Below are 19,517 nucleotides of genomic sequence, written 5' to 3'. Positions count from 1 at the left end.
GCAAGGTAGGGGGCATCACAATCTGTTTTGAAATTATATTGTAAAGCTACTGTGATTAAGAATAGCATGGTACTAGCAAAAAAAAAAAAAAAAAGAAAAGAAAAGAAAAAAAAAAGACTTGAAGATCAGTGGAACAGGTTAGAAGATGTAGAAATAACTCCACACATACTCAGCTGTATGTTTGTCTTTGTTTTGTTTTCGTTTTTCTGTCTTTTTGAGATAGAGTATTGCTATACAGTTTAGGCTGGCCTTGAGCTCATTTTGTAGTCCAAGCTGATCTCCAACTTGCAGTAATCCTTCTGCCTCAGCCTTCTGAGTGCTGAGATTACAGGCATGCAGTACTGTGCCAGGCATCGTCTTATCCTTGACAAAGGTTCCCAACACATTCACTGGAAGAAAGATAGCCTCTTTAATAATTAGTGCTGGAAAAACTGGCTTGCGCACACTGAAGATTATAATTAGACCCATATATTTCACCATGTACTAAAATAAAATCTAAATGGATCAAAGATCTAAATAGTAAAACAAAAACATTAAATTTATTGGAAGATAGAATTGGTAAAACTTTTGAAGACATTGGTATAGGCAAAGACTAGGAATAAAAGCCTGATTGCATAGTAATTATCACAAAGAATCAATAACTGAGATCTCATCTTACTGAAAAAATTTTGCATAGCTAAAGTGAGAGACAACCCACAGTGTGGCAAAAAATGTTTGCTAGCTGTTCCTTAGACAAAAGGTCATTATCAACATACAAAGAACTGAGGAAAAAAAACAACGCCAGACCTCCCAAATTTAAAGACCCAGGGACTTGCCTGATAGCTCAGTTGTTTAAAACACTGCTTGAGCAAATGCAGTCAGGCGTAGGGGACTGTGATTCAACCCCAGCCCCACAAGCTGCACCACACCTGCCCTTAAGGCAGGCAGGACTAGCCACACATACACACACACAATTCTTTAAATTTAAAGACCCAATCCAAAAATGGGCATTTGAGATGAATACTTCTCATATGAAAGAATACAAGCAACAAATAGCTATATGAAAACGTGTGCAATATCTGTTCATTTGAGAGATAAAAGTCTAACGCCCCCCTTTTTAATATGTATTTGGTACATAAAGATAATGTCTACCATCAAATTATTGTTAGAATTAATATATTTAGTAACTCAGGAGGCTGGACTATGTAGTGAGACTCTGTCTCAAAAAACTCCCAAAACAAAATCATCTGGTATCATGTCTAATATTTATTGTATTTTTAAAATTTATTTATTGGGTACAGGGTCTCGCTATACAGCTCAGACTGACATTGATCCTCCTTCTCAACCTCCCCAGCACTGGGATCATGCCTGGTTTCAATAGCCAGTTCAGCATGTGCAGGGATGGGGCTGATGCAGCATGTGATGCCGGAGATTAAACTCTGGTCCTTGCACTTGCCTAGGTAGGCACTTAGCCTGCTGAGCTATCTCACTGGCCCTAATGCCCTTCTTACCTCTCCAGCTTTAGGATAATGCTGTCTAGTGGAAAATTCAATGAAGATGGAAATAGGATCTGTATTGTCCAGCTTGGTAGCCACTAGCCATGTTACAATTGGGCACTTGAAATGTGACTTTGGGGTGAGTTTGAAATGGCCTCACAGTGTAGTCCACCTGGCCTCAAACTTAGAGCAGTCCTCCTGCCTCAGCCTCTGAAGTACTGGGATTTCAGGAGTATGCTAGCACACCCAGCTGAAATGTGGTTATTGTGACTGAGAAGCTAAATGGTTTAGTTAGTTTTAGTTAATTTAAATATAGTCACATATGGGTGTAGCTGCCTTATGGGACTCTGCAGCTACTCTAGTGTTTCCAGATAGGCTGTCTCCTTCAAATACTCATTCACCATAGTTCTCTGCTAGTTGATCAGCAGTCAGGGTTTTTTTGCTCCTTCTGGGAGGCCTTCCCTGACTCATCGGTCTAAATCAGGAAATCTCATGTTCTGTCTCATATTTCCACAATCCTTCCTATATAGTATGTAGTAATAGTGAGATTGTTCAGTTTCCCAATTAACAGTTGTCTCCACACCTAACAAGAATTTATCTGGCTGGACAAGGTGGCACACACCTGTAATTCCAGCACTCAGCAGGCTGAGGCAGGAGGATCATTGTGAGGTCAACTTGGGCTATAAAGTGAGCTCAAGACCAGCCTGAATTGTGTAGTAGGACCCTGTCTCAAAAAGACAAAAAAGACAATTTTTATGATTTTTTTCATTGCAGTGTAATTAACTTTCTCTTCTCTCCTCATGCTGATTTTTCCCCCTAAGCCAAACTATCAGCTTTATTAAAGATACTTTTCATGTACAGTCATGGTATTTCAGGCAGGATATAGAAACACATTTGTTAATAGTATACAACAGCTTTCTTTATTTTTAGAAATTATACATTTATTTATTTATTTATTTATTTAAATTTATGTGTGTGTGTGTGTGTGTGTGTGTGTGGCCAGCTCAGCCCACCAGGGGGCGGGCTGGCTGGCATGTGGTGCTGGGGGATTGAACCGCAGTCCCTGTGCTTTTGCCAAGCTTCTTCTAAGAGTAGGTGCTTTAGACCACTGAGCCATCTCACCAGCCCCTACAACAACTTTCACACTCTCTTCTTGGATGGACCAGCAAAAATCAGAAAGCCTAGGGCCAGTGAGATAGCTCAGTAGACTAAGTGTCTGATTTCCACAAGCACAGGGATCAGGGTTCCATCCCCCATCCCAAATGCCACACTGGTCCTGCCCCAGGGCGTGCCGAGCCAGCAACTGAGTCGAGGCAATGTATGCCTATAATCCCAGTGCTGGGGAGGCTGAAAACAGAGGATCACTAAAAGTCTGAACTGCCTAGTGAGACCCTGTACCAAAAACATAAATGAAAGAAAAAAAAATCAGCCTCTCTTAAATCCAATGAAGGCTTCATTTGATGCTCTGAGTAGAGGAAGTTTAAAGTCAGGGTTGACATTTCACATTTAGCATGTTACTTAACTTTTCCCAAACTGACCCTGAGTGTAAGAAAACAAAGTGAATAACCTCTAGGAAAAATGTATGCAATGTGTTAATTATTGAAACTGTCCTACCAGTTTGGTTTGAAACTGTCTCATTGCTATTTGTTTCTCAAAATTACGGGAAAAAAAAAAGAAAACAAAGTGAAAATGGCAGGATTATCAATATGAAGATCCACAGTGCAGAGAAGGAATCACTGCTCTTGTGGGATACCATGTCAACCTCACCAGCAAGTCCAGATAACCCGACACAGTGGTAACATCAGTGTTTGAGAGTCAGGTCCCAGTAGCTTTCTGGACTTAAGTTTGTGCCATGGCATAGAAGGAAAGGAGGACATAAAATGAACTGGGAGTGTTTCCTTACCACAAGGCATTCCTGCCAAAGTGGCCATATGTGTCACCATCAAGGAAATCCCTCCTCCTGGGACTCTAGAGGAATCTCTCAAAACTGACAGGGAAAAGTGTGTTCCCCCCACATCAATCCAGCGTTGGATACATTGTACTAGGGACATATGCTCCTTCTCTGAAAAACAACAAGAAATGTTCTATACGCTAAGAGCGTGGTTTAAAACAAAACAAAATTCTGCATTTTAATAAAACTTGATTAAAAAAAAATATTTCAGGGCTAGCCAGATAGTTTTAGGCAGAGCGCAGTGGCTGGGGTTTAATCTCCAGCATGCTGTGCCAGCCCTGTCCCCAGAGCATGGCAATTGAGACTGGGTGTGGTGGCACTCAATGCTTGGGAGGCTGAAAACAGGGAGATCACTATGAGTGTGGTGTATGTAGTGAGACCTTGTAGACCCTGTACTAAATACAAAAAAATAAAAAAAAAATTCAAATTGTATAGTCACCAGAAGTATACACTTAATCAAAAATGCGTACATTAAAAAAAAATGCATATGCTTCATGTGTCATCTGCTGCACTTCTGCTTTCTGCCTAGCCTGGCTGAGCCACTCCATTTTCTGCAGGGTCATCCTGTCCTTGGCAGCATCAGCATTTTCCTTTTGTCTTCTAGGCACCTTCAGTCTCTTTGCAGGAGTCTAGCTTGTGCTCTTGCTTTGGAGGAGCTGATTAGGCAGACATCCTTTTGGATCTCTGTGGCTCATCCCTCACCTTGGTTTATCTCCTTTAGTGTCTCGATCAGCCTGTCTCTTGGGCCTGGGGACAATGGCAGCAGGATGCAGGCTCTGGATGTGAGATGTGGTGGCATGCAGCCTTGGTGGGTTCAGAGGTTCTCTGCACATTGCTCTTCCTGTTGCAGTTTAAACCCAGGGTCTTGTGCACTCTAGGCAAGTGTCCTTCCATTGATGCCAGAAATTGAGGGATGGAAAATTTTCTGAAGCAAAGGCTAATATGTGACTCCAGTGGCTTGCTTATTAGGTACTTACTTTCTGTTTGTTTTCACATAAGCTGATAATTCTTTTCTTGTTTCTGAAAAAAAAAAAGGCTATTTCAGGAAGGTGAGAGTGATGGTGGTGGGCAACAGGGAGCAGAAAGGAGAAAGTAAACTTGGTTATTTATTGAGCTTGTGAGCCATTTGGCAAAGTGGAAATCCATACTGCATGGTTATGCATTCATAGGTGGATTCTGAAGAGCCAGTCTTTGAGGCTGTCATCAACTGGGTAAAGCATGCCAAGAAGGAACGTGAAGAGTCCTTGCCTGACTTGCTACAGTATGTGCGGATGCCCCTGCTGACCCCCAGGTACATTACAGATGTGATAGATGCTGAGGTAAGTTGCGCAGGACACTCAGAATCTAAAACCTTGACTAGCTTTTGCAGCTGAGTACGTGTATTCACAGTTGATACATTTTTCCATTGGGCATGGTGGTGCATAGCTGTGATCTCAGCCCTTAGGAGACTGGGGCAAGAGGATCACTGCGTTGAGGCCAGTCTAAACTACCTAGCAAGGGGCCGGGGAGATGGCTCAGTAGAATAAGCACTTCCCTGGCAAGCGCAAGGGCCTGAGTTTAATACCCAGTTCTGCAAAAAACCCCAAACAAACAAAGAAACAAACAAACAACAGGGGGGGGGGCGGGGAGATGGCTCAGTAGAATAAGCACTTCCCTGGCAAGCGCAAGGGCCTGAGTTTAATACCCAGTTCTGCAAAAAAATAAAAAATAAACTACCTAGCAAGGCTCCTGGCCTCTCCCCTCCCCTCCCTTCCCTTCCCTTCCCTTCCCCTCTCCACTTTCTCAGACAGAGTCTCTGTGCAGTTCAGGCTGGCCTTGAGCTCACTTTGTAGCCCTGGCTAGTCTTGAACTCACAAGGATCCTCATGCCTCAGCCTCTCAAGTGTTGGGTTTATAGGCATGTGCCACCCACCCAGCAAGGCCTTGTCTTTAAGAAAAAAAGTTAGTTTTTTTCATGTAGGCACAAAGTCTCCTGGTTTGCCTATCTGGGAATGTTAGTAAGGTAGCGCTGGGTATTTCCTATACATATTTCTAAAAAAGTCAGTGCTGGGGAGAGAGCTCAGCAATTTAAGCACCTGCCTGGCAAGCATAAGGTCCTGAGTTTGATCCCTAGTACCAAAAAAAAAAAGGAAGTCAGTAACTTGACATGTAGGACTCCTGCAAATGAAATTGGTGGCTTTACTTAATATTGTGGTCTGGGATGTGTGTGTGTGTGTGTGTGTGTGTGTGTGTGTGTGTGTGTAACATGCCATAAGTGTTTTAGTTAAGCAACATTAGATGATAAACTTTATTTTATTTAAATATAAATTGTTGGGGCCGGCCAAATAGTTCAGCAGATTAAGGTGCCTGCAAGCAGGCAAAGGGGCCAGGGGTTCTATCCCTGGGCTTGCCATGCCGGCCCCGCCCCCAGGGCTCACTGAGATACCAATTGAGACTGGGCATGGTGGTGTGTGCCTGTAATCCCAGCTTTTGGGAGGCTGTAAACAGGCGAATCACTACGAGTCCAATCTAGTGGTGAGACCGTGAAGACCCTTCCTAAAATACAAACAAACAAATAAATAGTTACAAATTGTCTTTAAAAAAAAAAAGGACAGAGGTACTTCTTAGATATTTCTTAGCAGACCTCTTTGTTTTACCTTTACTGAAGCCAGCATAAAAGAACTGTAGTTCAGTTCATTTTAGGATCACTTTGGTCAGTGTTAAGCTTATTGATTGATAACAGTGTTTGTCTAATGTAAGGCTTTTTAAAATAATTTTTACCATATTTGCACCTGTGTTACCTTGACCACACTTTGGAGGAATAGATTTCTAATGTGTATGTAAGGGCCAGGTCAGTGATTAAGTTTCTTTTGCTGGCCCAGCCGCGGATCTTTGAGGGATTTAAATACAAAAACAGTTTTCCAGTTGTTGACCTTAGAAAAGTCATGGGCTAGTTGCTTAGTGTCACACCTCAAACTAATTTTTACCTGTGTTTAATTTTTTTTTTTTTTTTTTTTTTTTTACAACTTATCCACATGCTCCTTGAGTCTAATTGTTTTCATCATAGTTAGGTACAGATTCTGGAGCCAAAATTAAGAGACTGAAATCCCAAGTCTACCACTCACTATGTGATCCTTAGGCAAAATATTAAATGTATTTGTGTCTCAGCTTTCTTGTCTGTAAAATAAAATGATAATAGTCCCTACCTCATAAGTGGTCAGTACTATGTAAGGTAATATGCAAACATTTTTAGAAACATGTCTTATATTTCAATATGCACTATTTGTTTTCCTTTTTAAGTTATATAGTGAAAATTTCTTCAGTCAGGTTAATAGAAAAGATGGCATGCTCAAAACAGTACAATTTAAGGAACACTTGTAGATAAAGAAGCTGTTTACAAAGGTGGGGTATAAAGAATACCAAGACTGTGAAATTACATGGATCTAATGTAGCCAAGCTGTTAATGACTTTTTAGCCTAAAAGGCCCCATCAAGGACTAGGAGGTACCAAAACCTGAAAGGAAAGAGTTCTAGAGTTACTGCCTTAAGAGGATCCTTGACATTTGGTCAGCCCAATCCCAAGCAAAAGGCAGAGGGCATGGGAGCTGTTGATATGATTCCTTGGGCCAGTCTTCAGAGCCAGAGAGCAAGGTGAGGGGGGAATATGGAGAACCCAGGGAAGCAGACACCAGTATAGTGCTCAACAGTGCTGTGAACCTTGGAGAATTAGTCCAGAGAAGACATATTCCTCCTGTAACCCAAAAATGATAGAGGCCTTAGAAGTTTCTCTTAAAATATTTACTAATTGTGCCAGGCTTGGTGACATGCTAGGGATGCGAGTTGAGGCTCACCAAGAGTTTGTGGCCAGCCTGGGCTACATAATGAGACCCTGTCTCAAAACAACAAAGGAAGTATGGTAAGGCCCCTACATATGAACATTCAAGTGGCAGACTTTCACAGATGTGAAGGGGCCTCATGTTATAAATATCTGGAGATGCATACAAATCACAGAAGTGGTTCGTGTCTCTCCCAGCCATTATCTATGATAGTGCATAGTAGCACAGTGGTCAGTTAAAGACAGGATGTCTGGAAGCAAGAGGAAAAGCAGTGATGATGTTGGAGGGGGTTGCTAGGAAGCCCAAAGCAATTCAGATTGTATATTTGTGTAAAAGGTGTAAGACTTTGTGAGACTAAGGAATGAATCTGACTAATAAATGTTCTCCTGGAACAGAATTTATTCATAAGTTGGGGACTTACTGTACTAGTTATTATATACTTGTATCTTCATAACCTCACAATGTAGAGATTAATAAAAGTAGTTATGAGGGCAAAGGTAGATGGGAAATATATATTTTTATATTTGAGATTGAACTCAAGATCTTGAATATGTTAATAAGCTTACAATCTATCACTTTGCTGTACCCCCAGCCTTCTATATTATTTGATAACATACTATCTTTTTAAAAAAAAAAAAAAAAAAAAAACAGGCACGGTGGCATACACCCATAATTCCAGGACGCAGGAGGCTGAGGCAGGAGAATTACGAGTTTGAGACTAGTCAGGCTACATAGTGAGTTCAAGGTCAGCCTGAACTACACAGCAAGATCTTGTCTCAATATAACTAACATAACCCCCGTCTAAAAAAAGGAAAAAATAATAAAGTTGAGTATGGTGGCAGATACATTTAATCCTAGCCCTCTGGGAGTCTGAAGCAGGAAGGTTGCAAGTTTGAACCCAGCTTAGGGAAATTGGCAACTTAGACTGTATCCAGCAAAAGAGGAGGCTGAGAATGTAGCCTCATGTAAAGACCCTGAGTTCAATCCCTAGTACCTCCATTAAAAACAAAATTAAAAATTACTTCTAGAGGGCTGGGGAGATAGCTCAGCAGTCTAAGTCTAGTAACAGCTGAGTTATTACCATTTGTCCTCCTGGAATCACAGGTCCTTAGAGCCTAACTTTCTATGTTAAATTAATTCTGTGTGTCACTGTACTCTTACAGTTTTACAACATGACCCATTTGGGTCACTGTACTCTGCTTCTTTCAGCCCTTCATCCGCTGTAGTTTACAGTGCAGGCAAGCACAAGAACCTGGGTTCAATCCCTAGTACCGGGTGCCCCACTGGCCCCGAAACTGGGCGTGCATGCTTGTAATCCCAGTGCTGGAGAGGCTGAGACAGGAGGATTACTTCATGTCTGAACTGTGTGGAGACCCTATACCAAATAAATAAAATATTTTTTTAAAAAAATCACTTCTAGAAACCCACAGCTGAGTTATTACCATTTGTCCTCCTGGAATCACAGGTCCTTAGAGCCTAACTTTCTATGTTAATTCTGTGTGTCACTGTACTCTTACAGTTTTACAACATGACCCATTTGGGTCACTGTACTCTGCTTCTTTCAGCCCTTCATCCGCTGTAGTTTACAGTGCAGGGATCTAGTTGATGAAGCAAAGAAGTTTCATCTGAGGCCTGAACTTCGGAGTCAGATGCAGGGCCCACGGACAAGGGCTCGTCTAGGTAAGCCGGGATCCTGGCAGGAGAAGAGATAATTGTACTTCTTACGGCTGCCATAATACAGTTGAAGAGAACATTCTGTAAGAAGCACAAAGACCTCATTTCAGATCTGCTTTTAATCTTTTTTTTTTTTTTCTTTTTCGTGGTACTGGGTTTCAGAATTGAGGGCATACTGTCACTAAGCTCCATCTCAAGCACTTTTTATTGAGACAAGGTCTTGCCTAGGCTAGCCTCAAAGCTATGATTCTCTGTCTCAGCCTCCTGCATTGCTTGGATTATAGGGGTGTGTGAGTGTGGCTGGCTGCTTTTCGTCTTGTGTTGTCTCATCTCAGACAAGTCACCATTCTAAGCTTTCTTTTCTATTAAGAATATCTTCCCTATTTCACATAACTATTTTGTGATTAAATAGATCAAGTACAAAAGTATTTTATAAACAGTCAACTATTGTATAATACAACTTTATTTCAGTATTTTTAGGGTTTGAGAATGACAGATTTTGAATATCATGTGTAAGCTGTATGCTCCCACCCACTTTTTTTTCCCAATGTGTATTCTTTTCCATTCTAAAATGAAAAGAGTGAGCCAGGCATGGTGGCACATGCCCGTAATCCCAGAACTTTGGAGGAAGGATCGTTGCAGATTCAAGACGACCCTGGGCTACAAAGTGAGCTGAAGGTTAGCCTGAATTGTAGAGTTCCTGTCTCAAAAAAGACAATGAAATAAAATAAGGATCAAAGGGATAGCTCAGTGGCAGTAAGTGCCTGCCTGGCAAGTGCAAAGTCATGTGCTCAACCTCCAGTACGAAATAAATACAATGAAAAGAGGGAGGAAAAGGAGCCCAATATAGTAGAAAATGCAAGTGTTTGACAGTGATGTGCAGTTGTTACAAGCATGGCCTTTGGAGCCAGTCTTATGGTGCATACCCCAGTCCTCCATGCCCTTGGTATATTCACTTGGGCAAAAGCCTTCACCTTTTTGCTTCAGTTACCTTATCTGTAAAGTGATAATCACACAGCACCTACCTCTAAGGCTGTTACAATGAGTAAATGCAGTACTGTATATGAAGGTTCAGACAATTCTTGATATATACAACAGATATTATTTCAAAGCCCAGCCCACCAGTAACTGTTTGAACATGTCAATCTATTTGAGTCTCTGTTTCTTCTTTTAAAATGAGGGTTAATTTCTTATTCACTGGGTTATGGGGGGTGAGGAGGATTAAATAAGATAATGGAGATAAGAGGGCTAACATTGTAGCTGGCACAGAATAAGTACTCAAAATATTTCTTCACATTTCATTTCCAATTCTGCATACCTCACTCTCCCAAAAGCCTGGCTGTACTGTGCAAAAGTATTTATTTTGTCTTGCTCTTAACTTAGACTCATGCACTGAATTTTAACAATTAGGCTGCTCACTGAAATGTTTTAAGTACAACAGTTTTTAACTCTTACGTAGTGTGTTTTTGTGGTGTGGGGACCAAATTGTGCACATGCTGGGCAAGAGCTCCACTGCCCCAGTCCCTCTCCTGTCTTTTTGGTGCATCCAAATACTATGGAATTTCTTCCTACAAATATTTGGTATTCAAATCAGGATCCAAAATCCACACATCACATCGTTTACCCATTGTGTTTTAGTTTTCTCTGACAAATTTTATTTGGTAAAGAAACCAGGGTCTTTGACATACGGAATTTTCCATAATATGAATTTTGTTGATTTTGTCCTTACATTGTCATTTAGCATATTCTTCTGTCTGCTGTGTTTCTAGAGACTGGTGATTAGTAGAAAAGAAGTTTGGTAAAATTCAAGTTCTGAGTGTGTGTGTGTGTGTGTGTGTGTGTGTGTGTTGTTGGGATTGAACCTAGGACCTTATGTGTGCTAGCCAAGTACTATGATACTGAACTATATCCCTAACTCTTTAGTTTTAGTTTTAGTTTTATGCAGTTATTCTTGCAACAGGGTCTTGCTATTAGCCTAGGCCGTTTTTAGACTCCCTGTGTAGTACATACTGGCCTCAAATGTGTGATCATCCTGCTTCAGCCTCCTAGGTTCCTGGGATTATAGACATATGCCACTGCACCCATGTCCAGCTTTTTCAGAAACATTACTATATAGGTAACAGTATTGCCCTTTCCATGTGTTACATCAGGAAATACAATGTCTGATTATACTACATTAGCTTTCCCTGTATTGATCATAGCAGCCATTGATGATCATTGTCAGATTCGTTGCCTCGTTAGGGGTTCATCCAGGCTTCTAGTCAGCTTTGAGGTGCTACATTTGCAGGGCTGGCCAGATAGTTCAGTGGATTAAAATGCCTGCTTAGGTAGACGCAGGGACCAGGGTTCAATCCCCAGCATGCTGTACTGGCCCTGTCCCCCCAGGGTGTGCTGAGACAGTGATTGAGACTGGGCATGGTGGTGCACACCTGTAATCCCAGCACTTGGGAGGCTGAAAACAGGAGGATCGCTTCAAGTCCAGTCTGTGTAGGGAGGCCCTGTAGACCCCGTACTGAATACATTTTTAAACAAAATTTACAAGGAGCTACATTTGCCTTTTCAAGTACAGGTAGCTCATAAGATCACCTGATCTTCTAAATGCCTTCCTAGTGATTGAACTATCCAGAGCTCTGCAAGACTCCTCTTCATGAGTTTAGCAGAACAGAATACATGGAGAATTTCCTGTTATTTTGCTCTTTGAAAGAATAGTTTATCAGAATAAAGCCTTAGAGGAAAGGAGAGAAGATAAAGGTGGTCAGAATGGCTTCTTTAGGAAAACAGAAAATAAGGGTTTCTTTTAAAAGCCTTGTCTTTCTTGTCTGGCAGTTTTAATGAGTTGGCAGGGGGAGTGATACATAGCCATAGAAAAGAGATTTGGGAAATATATAACTTGGGGGTTGGGGAGATGGCTCAGTAAAATAAGCGCTTCCCTGGCAAGCACAAGGGCCTGAGTTCAATCCCTAGTTCGGGTGTGTGTGTGTGTGTGTGTGTGTGTGTGTGTGTGCATCTATCTATCATCTATCATCTATCTATCTATCTGTCTGTCTGTCTATCTATCTATCTTGGTTCCTAGGTCTTAGCCCGTACTTTCTGATGAAAAAGAGGAATTTTGTTTCCCATTACAAAAAAGCAGGGGAGACCAAACCTCCCAATTTGGGTTGCCCAGGTTGAGAAAAGCAAAAAATACCTTTGGTCTTAGGACCAGAGTTAGACTTCATCATCTAGCTGGGCTGTTGTGGTATAGTGGTATATTCATGTTTGCCTTCTAGAATTTTAATGTTGTCCAGGAAGTTACATTTCAGAGATTGAGGTCCTCCAGATTCATGTTCCTGCTAGGCAGCCATGTAGTGAGTCTGCAATTTCAGACTACTCCTGGGCAAGGAAAACAGTCTACCCTAAAACTGTTTCTATGTCGTGCTCCTTGGGAGTAGTTACATAGCCAAGGATCCTAAAGTAACTGACCTTTTTTCTGCCTTTGTCTTTAGGCGCCAATGAAGTTCTTCTAGTGGTTGGGGGCTTTGGAAGCCAGCAGTCTCCCATTGACGTGGTTGAGAAATATGACCCCAAGACTCAGGAGTGGAGCTTTTTGCCAGTAAGTGATGGTGCAACCCATGGGCAGAAAGCCTAAATGACCTTTCCCTGACTATTGATGATAGTTGATGCAGCCCTAAAAGTAGAGAAGCCTGGTAACAGGACAAGATTCTTTACAAAACTATTGTATACAGAGTAGGTACTAAATAGTCTTTATTATTATTATTATTTTTAAACATTTATTTATTTATTTATTTTGTGTGTCTGTGTGTGGCCAGCTCAGCCCACCAGGGGGCGGGGCTGGCTGGCATGTGGTGCTGGGGGATCGAACCACGGTCCCTGTGTTTTGCCAAGCTTGTTTCAAGTAGGTGCTTTAGACCACTGAGCCATCTCACCAGCCCCCTAAATAGTCTTTAACTGTTCACATTAAAAGATTGGTTTCAGAAATGTTGTGTGTCAAACTCAGTTCAGTTGACTGCCCCTATTTAGGCACCCAGCCTGCTTCACTGGTATGCTTTAACTCAGGGTTAGACTGTGTTAAATTAAGTGAATATTTGGTTGAACTGAGAAATTTTTATCTTTTTTTTTTTTTCCCCCTATCTTTTTGAGACAGGGTCTTGATATGCAGTTCAGGCTGGCCTTGAGCTTACTTTGTAGCCCAGACTGCTCTTGAGCTCTCAATGATCCTCCTCCTCCTGAGTGTTCCTCATAACTTCTTCATTTCAATGCTCTATAAATAATAATAGTTTCTGAGAATGGAATAGTACCAGTGTCTTAGCTCAATATTTTACGAAAAGGAAGGGAGTCAGATGCTGTTCATAGAAAGCCACAGAATCTATCAGATGCCTTGAAATGAGGCAGATATGCACAAGGCTTGCATCTGTCAGAAGACCACAACAAGCATTTGATGTAGAAAGCAGTCAGCTGCAGGACACTTGAAGATGAACTACTCCTCAAGGAGGTTCATGGAGACTGGTGAAATAGCATAAAAATGACGAGAGCCAGGCACAGTGGCACACACCTGTGATGCCAGCACTCAGGAAGCTGAGGCAGGAAGATTGCCTGAGGCAGCGTGGGAGATTTTATATATATATACACACACACACATATATATACACACACATATATATACACAGAGAGAGAGAGAGTGTGTTTAAGACCAGCTTGAACTGCATAGTGAGCCCATCTCAAAAAAAAAAGTGGGGAAAAAAAAAGTGGGAAGTAGTAAGGATAATGCAAAGTAAGGTCTAAAGTTTTGTGACTGAAATGCTCTGTACCTCATCCTTCCTAAATCCGTAGAGCATCACTCGTAAGAGACGTTATGTGGCCTCAGTGTCCCTACATGACCGGATCTATGTAATTGGTGGTTATGATGGCCGTTCCCGCCTCAGTTCAGTGGAATGCCTGGACTACACAGCAGATGAGGACGGGGTCTGGTATTCTGTGGCCCCGATGAATGTCCGGCGCGGCCTTGCTGGGGCTACCACCCTGGGAGGTAGGCGTGGTGTTTCATCTTATTTTGGCTGGATCAGTGTGCTTACCTATAGCAAGAGCATGGAATGTACAGGAGAAATCAGTACAGTCAGAAAGTCTTGGGGTTGGGGAGATGGCTCAGTAGAATAAGCAGCTGCCTAGCAAGCGCAAGGGCCTGAGTTCAATCTCCGGTTCTGCCAAGAAAAAAAAAAGAAAGAAAGTCTTTTGGCTTTTGGAAGTAGCATGTTAAAAAAAGCTGTTTGGTTTTTGTGGACATTTCAAAACTTGAATACAAAGTTGGTAATTCAATTTCTAGTGTGCTCGATCTGAACTGGCTATATTTATAAAGGATTTCATTTTACACTATTCTTTTTCAATGTCCTTACTACTGTGCTATCTTATCTGTGAAATTTAATAGACTTACCCCATTTAAAAAATTCTTTGTCAGTTATAGTGAATGGCAAAGAAAAAAAAAATTTTATAGTGAAGGCCTATAATCCCTACAACTTGGGAGACTGAGGCAAGAGGATCACAAATTTGAGTCCAACCTGGGCAACTGTCTCTTGTTTTTATTTTTTTTATTTTTCTCCCAGACATCTGAAGGACCTGTAAAAAACTTGTAGAGAAAAGTTTTTGGAAATTTCTTTCTTTTTTTTGAGACAGGGTCTCACTATGCAGTTCAGGCTGGCACTGAGCTCACTTTATATCCAGGCTGGCCTGGAACTTGCAGCAATCCTCCTGCCTCAGCCTCCCGAGTGCTGGGATTACAGGCTTACAGGAATATGCCACCATACCCAGCTCTCTGGTTCTTTAATGCTCTGTAATTTGTTCATTCTGAGCAGATATGATCTACGTTTCTGGAGGCTTTGATGGAAGCAGGCGTCATACCAGTATGGAGCGATATGACCCAAACATTGACCAGTGGAGTATGCTGGGGGATATGCAAACGGCCCGAGAGGGTGCTGGACTAGTAGTGGCCAGTGGAGTGATCTACTGTCTAGGTACTAGGCTGGGATACAGATGGAGAGAACTCAGTGGTTAGTGGATTCTGGGTGAGATCCTTTTTTATCAGAATTAAGTTCATATAGACTTCAATAAAAACTAGTTTATCTCAATATATTTTCAATTAACTAGAATTATCTTACTATTCTAAGTGAAAAGTAAAGGTTCTCTTTGGGTTGTTAGAACCCTGGGAGAACTAATAGTAGAAGAATTAGAGCACTTAGAGAAGACAAGCTGGGAATGGGCCTAACAATATACCTTTCTTTCTGGAATGATCTCTACTTTGTCTTCCAGGAGGATATGATGGCTTGAATATCCTAAATTCAGTTGAGAAATATGATCCACACACAGGACACTGGACTAATGTTACACCAATGGCCACCAAGCGGTCTGGTAAGACCAGTCAGATGTGAGGGAGGGGACAGTAAACCACAGTGCTGTCTAGTCTTTTCCACATGCAGTATGGGTATAAACTGTAGAACAAAATAAATCAGAGACTCATTGTAAATATGAGTAAGATTTCAGTCTCCTCTTCCCCTCTGTTTTCCCTAATTAGTAGGAAAAAAAATAGCTTAAACTTCTAATTATATTACATATTTCAGGGTAAAAGTCTTATGTTACTTATTTTTTACATTTCTGTTACCTTCCTGCATTCTAGAATACCTAATACAATTTTGTGCATGTGCTACATCTTAAGTGTCTATTAAATAAAATTTCTAATGAATTGAATTGAAGATAGGAGAGTAGATATTCTCCTTCACTGAGAGCTTCTTGAAGTAAATCACTTGGAGTGTCAGACTGAAGTCCTATACTTTTCCATTTTACTTCCTCTGAATAAAAAGTGACACCAGAATTGGAATCACAGCTCTGTCCCTTCCTTTTCACCTTTATTGCCACTTTTTTTTTTTAACTCTTATCATTTCAAGTCTTAAGAAGAGAGTTTTCAGATAGAATAATCTGTGCTACACTGAATTTTTGGGCCTGTTTGAGCAAGTTCTGTATCCTTCATCTACTCTAGAATTTAGCTACCCATTAAGGACCATGTTTTGTTTTTAGAATTTATATCCTGGCTTTAGAACCATTCATGTGCTAATTCTTTTTTTCTCCAGGTGCCGGAGTAGCCCTACTGAATGATCATATTTATGTAGTGGGGGGATTTGATGGTACAGCCCACCTTTCTTCTGTTGAGGCGTACAACATTCGTACTGACTCCTGGACAACTATTACTAGTATGACCACTCCACGGTGCTATGTCGGAGCTACAGTGCTTCGGGGGAGACTCTATGCAATTGCAGGGTGAGGAATTCAAAACCAAGGTAACATCATGGTACACCTAAGGCAAGAGTTTCTGTTTGTGGATGGAGACCAGAAGTTGGGTGGCAGGACAGCTCCAGTGACAATGTTAGTGAACAGCATATGTGTAAAGGAATAAAAAATTCATTTTTTTTTTCCTCCCCCTCAGATATGATGGCAATTCCTTGTTGAGTAGCATTGAGTGCTATGACCCTATCATTGACAGCTGGGAAGTGGTGACATCCATGGGAACCCAGCGCTGTGATGCTGGTGTGTGTGTTCTCCGAGAGAAGTGACCACTGTTGGAGCACCATACAGAGCTATTGACCAGTTCAAGGGACAATTTGTGGGAGAATTAAGGATCCTTTCCAGAATGTCTTATTTCACACTCTGTGCACAGGGTGATTATAGGCACCAGTGCAGTGGTGATTGTACTTATGTGACACATATCCTTCTCACACTGGTTAAGTCCCTCAGAAGGGTGGGTAACAGAAGAGAATGCACATTGAATGGATGTTAAGAGAACTGGATCCTTCTCCATCTGGTCTGGAGAGTACTCTTGTTGTTTCTAACTTTCTACATTCTTGGAGAATACGTTATGTTGTGCCTCACATATTTCAGAGCATGACATGTGGACAGTGTCCAGCCTGGAGAATTGGAAGGATACCGGCTCAAGTAAGGTTGGTAAAATCCAAGTATTTATTTCCAAGAACAAAAATCTTTTCTCAAATACAAGGAGCTAGGGGCACTACAGTTTCATTGTGAAGGAAGAGGACAGAGACCCCCATCATAACTTGGGTACCAGGAGGAGAGTCATGTGATAATCCCTTGCTGATGGGGAACAGGGTTGGTATATCAGCACTGAGGTTAGAATACATGACAAGAGCTAAACTTGATGGAATGTGAATGAACCTGGAACACCACTGAAGTATAACTTGGGAGACTGAGGAAGACATACTATTGGAACGATATTTTTATTTCCCCAAGGTCTTTCAAAAGTAGAGTGTTGTATATCTTGCCACTGAAAACCATGAGAGAATAACAGACTGAGCAGATACTGGGATAAGAGCTGGCATAACTGTAGAAATTCAATATGCTAGGGACTAACAATAAGTACCTGTGATTTTACAGTTGTCTTATTCCATGCCAGGGTTCATGTAGCCATGGCAGTGTTTGTCTTGAATGGGTGAAAGACTACCTGTCTATTGAACAAATACTACTACTCCGGTACACTTACTATTTATTTGGGGATGGGATGGGAGTGGCAGCAGTCTAGCAGTTCAGCTACCTGATTACTGCCCCACTTTTTTCAAGGGCACAGTTCTGCTAAAGAGTGGTTTTTACTGCTGTGTTTGGTACATTTAGTGTTTTTCCAGTTAGTTCTAGCACCTCTGCTGTCACATACTGAGCTCTCCTGCATTACAGAGTAAAGTTCTTATTTTACGGGAACTGCAAGTGTGGGGATGTGATGACTGAAACAAGGATGCACTTTCCCTTTGCTTTGAAACTCCGTTTTTTCCTTCCTTCTCTGAGCTGTAATAACTGACAGAGTTCATTTCCTTTGTATTTTTTTAAGAAAATATTAAAATTGTGTCAAATGTCTTTGTTTGTGCAAAGCAACTTTTTTCAGCAGGCATTTTGGAGGACGGGCATAAGGATTAGCTATAGTTTACATTTTCAGTCTGGTCACATGTGTTTGCCCAGTAGCCCTGCTGTGTGTGTGTGTGTGTGTGTGTGTGTGTGTGCATGCGCATGCGTGTTTCCTTGAGACTTGGTTAAGGGGTTGCATTTTGCCACCGTGGAGATCCTCATCAGTAAAATATTTACCTGAATTTGCTATATTCAGTCACTCTTCTTAATTTGGAGTTTAGTAGAAATGCAAAGAAAATACAGAGGAGGCAGGCATTCTTGAATTCATTTACCACCCATTTGCATTCCAGGGCTTCAGTCATACCAGTTGTTTCTGCATTATGCCATGTGATATAAGCAGCCATCCAAAATGCTTATACAACTGCAAGAGTCTTGTTCCCAGAACAAAAGGGAGAAGCCCTAAGAGAAAGTCACTGCTGCTGAAGCAGCCTACTAGCCCTTCTTTAGCAGATGAATTGTGCATGTTAATTGAACCCCACCCTGTGCACCATTGCTCATCCTAAGGGAGGAGCCCAAGAGGTTGCAGAAGTGTGAGAGAAGTAGAGGTAGATACTGATAGCTCCTAGGCTTTCTCCAGTGCTGACATTTGAGTTTCAGAACAAATCCACAGATAGTTTATATAGTGAAGCCACAATATTCTATGGAAAAGCTAACATGTAAAACTCATTGCTCCTTTTCTACTCTTTCCTGGATTTACATGCCTTTAAATTCTCACACAGGGATACAGTTCATTCTGTATCCTAACTTGGCAGTTCATTCTGGTTTTCTGGCTCCTGTAACTGGCAACCAGTCACTTAGTGACCTAACATAGGAAGACTTTCTTGTATCTGCCATCCTCATTACAATGCAAACATCAATTAGTTCCTAAGTTCACAGTTTTTGTTATTTATTGTACCAAATGCAGTTAGCATTATTTTCATGCCTTCTGTTACCACACAGCTCAGTCCTTTATTTTTGATTTAAGGGTAATATTCTGACCTTACTGCTTCTCTTTCCCTTTCAATCTGTAGCCCTTTCATTTTGTCATTAGTTACCTTCCTAATGCTCAGATACTATTATAGTACTTAACATACAACACATTATCACTGTCGAACAGTTACTTTTGCCTTAAGATTCCATGGATTTCCATTGCCCATATTAAAAAGTTCAGATTCCTTAGCATGACTTTCAGACCCATTGTGATCTAGAATCAGTCTTTTTATCTTACCTACAGTTTTATTATTCCTCCTAGGCATAATGTGCTTCAGTTACTGGACTGGTAACCATTTGTAAATTTGAGCTCACCCTGGTTCATGTATTATCCTGGTCCCAATGAAACCTTGGTTTTCTAATAGCCCTAGTTTTTTATATGTGTGTATTTTGTTGTGATGGTGGTAGAACTGGAGCTTGAACCCAGTGTCTTTCTACTGAGGTACATTCCCCGGCTCCCCTCACCTTTTTATTTATTATTTTGAGATGGTCTCACTGTGTCTTAGTTACTCTTCTCTCGTTGCTGGGACAAATACCCGACACTCAAAATGAAGGAAGGAAAGGTTTATTTAGCTCACAGTTACTGGAGGTTTCAGTCCATACTCATCTGGGTCCAAGGCAGAGCAGCACAGAGCAGAAAGCAACCTTTCATGGCGGTGGCAAAGAGCAAGAGCGCAAGGGAGGGG

The 19,517-nt window shown here is 41.3% G+C and overlaps 1 protein-coding gene across 2 annotated transcripts in view; it reads left to right on the top strand.

The window, feature by feature from the left end:
• Positions 1-16,989, top strand: part of Klhl12 (kelch like family member 12) — a 31,007-nt gene extending 14,018 nt beyond the window's left edge. Inside the window, exons 5-12 of one of the 2 annotated variants that reach the window (XM_004625362.3) lie at positions 4,596-4,745; positions 8,805-8,919; positions 12,399-12,505; positions 13,744-13,939; positions 14,760-14,918; positions 15,214-15,312; positions 16,029-16,215; positions 16,382-16,661. In XM_004625362.3, coding sequence (XP_004625419.1) covers positions 4,596-4,745; positions 8,805-8,919; positions 12,399-12,505; positions 13,744-13,939; positions 14,760-14,918; positions 15,214-15,312; positions 16,029-16,215; positions 16,382-16,508 — 1,140 coding nt within the window. In that variant the 3' untranslated portion in view covers positions 16,509-16,661. Of the gene's footprint in view, positions 1-4,595; positions 4,746-8,804; positions 8,920-12,398; positions 12,506-13,743; positions 13,940-14,759; positions 14,919-15,213; positions 15,313-16,028; positions 16,216-16,381 lie in introns of both variants that reach the window. The other variant, XM_023708666.1, reaches the window with a different exon arrangement.
• The last annotated feature ends 2,528 nt before the right edge of the window (positions 16,990-19,517 follow it).

Source organism: Octodon degus, unplaced genomic scaffold (assembly GCF_000260255.1).
Source record: "Octodon degus isolate 3935 unplaced genomic scaffold, OctDeg1.0 scaffold00009, whole genome shotgun sequence".
NCBI classification, from domain to species: domain Eukaryota; kingdom Metazoa; phylum Chordata; class Mammalia; order Rodentia; family Octodontidae; genus Octodon; species Octodon degus.
The sequence above is the reverse complement of the archived record's forward strand: the minus strand, read 5'-3'. Positions and strand labels throughout refer to the sequence as shown.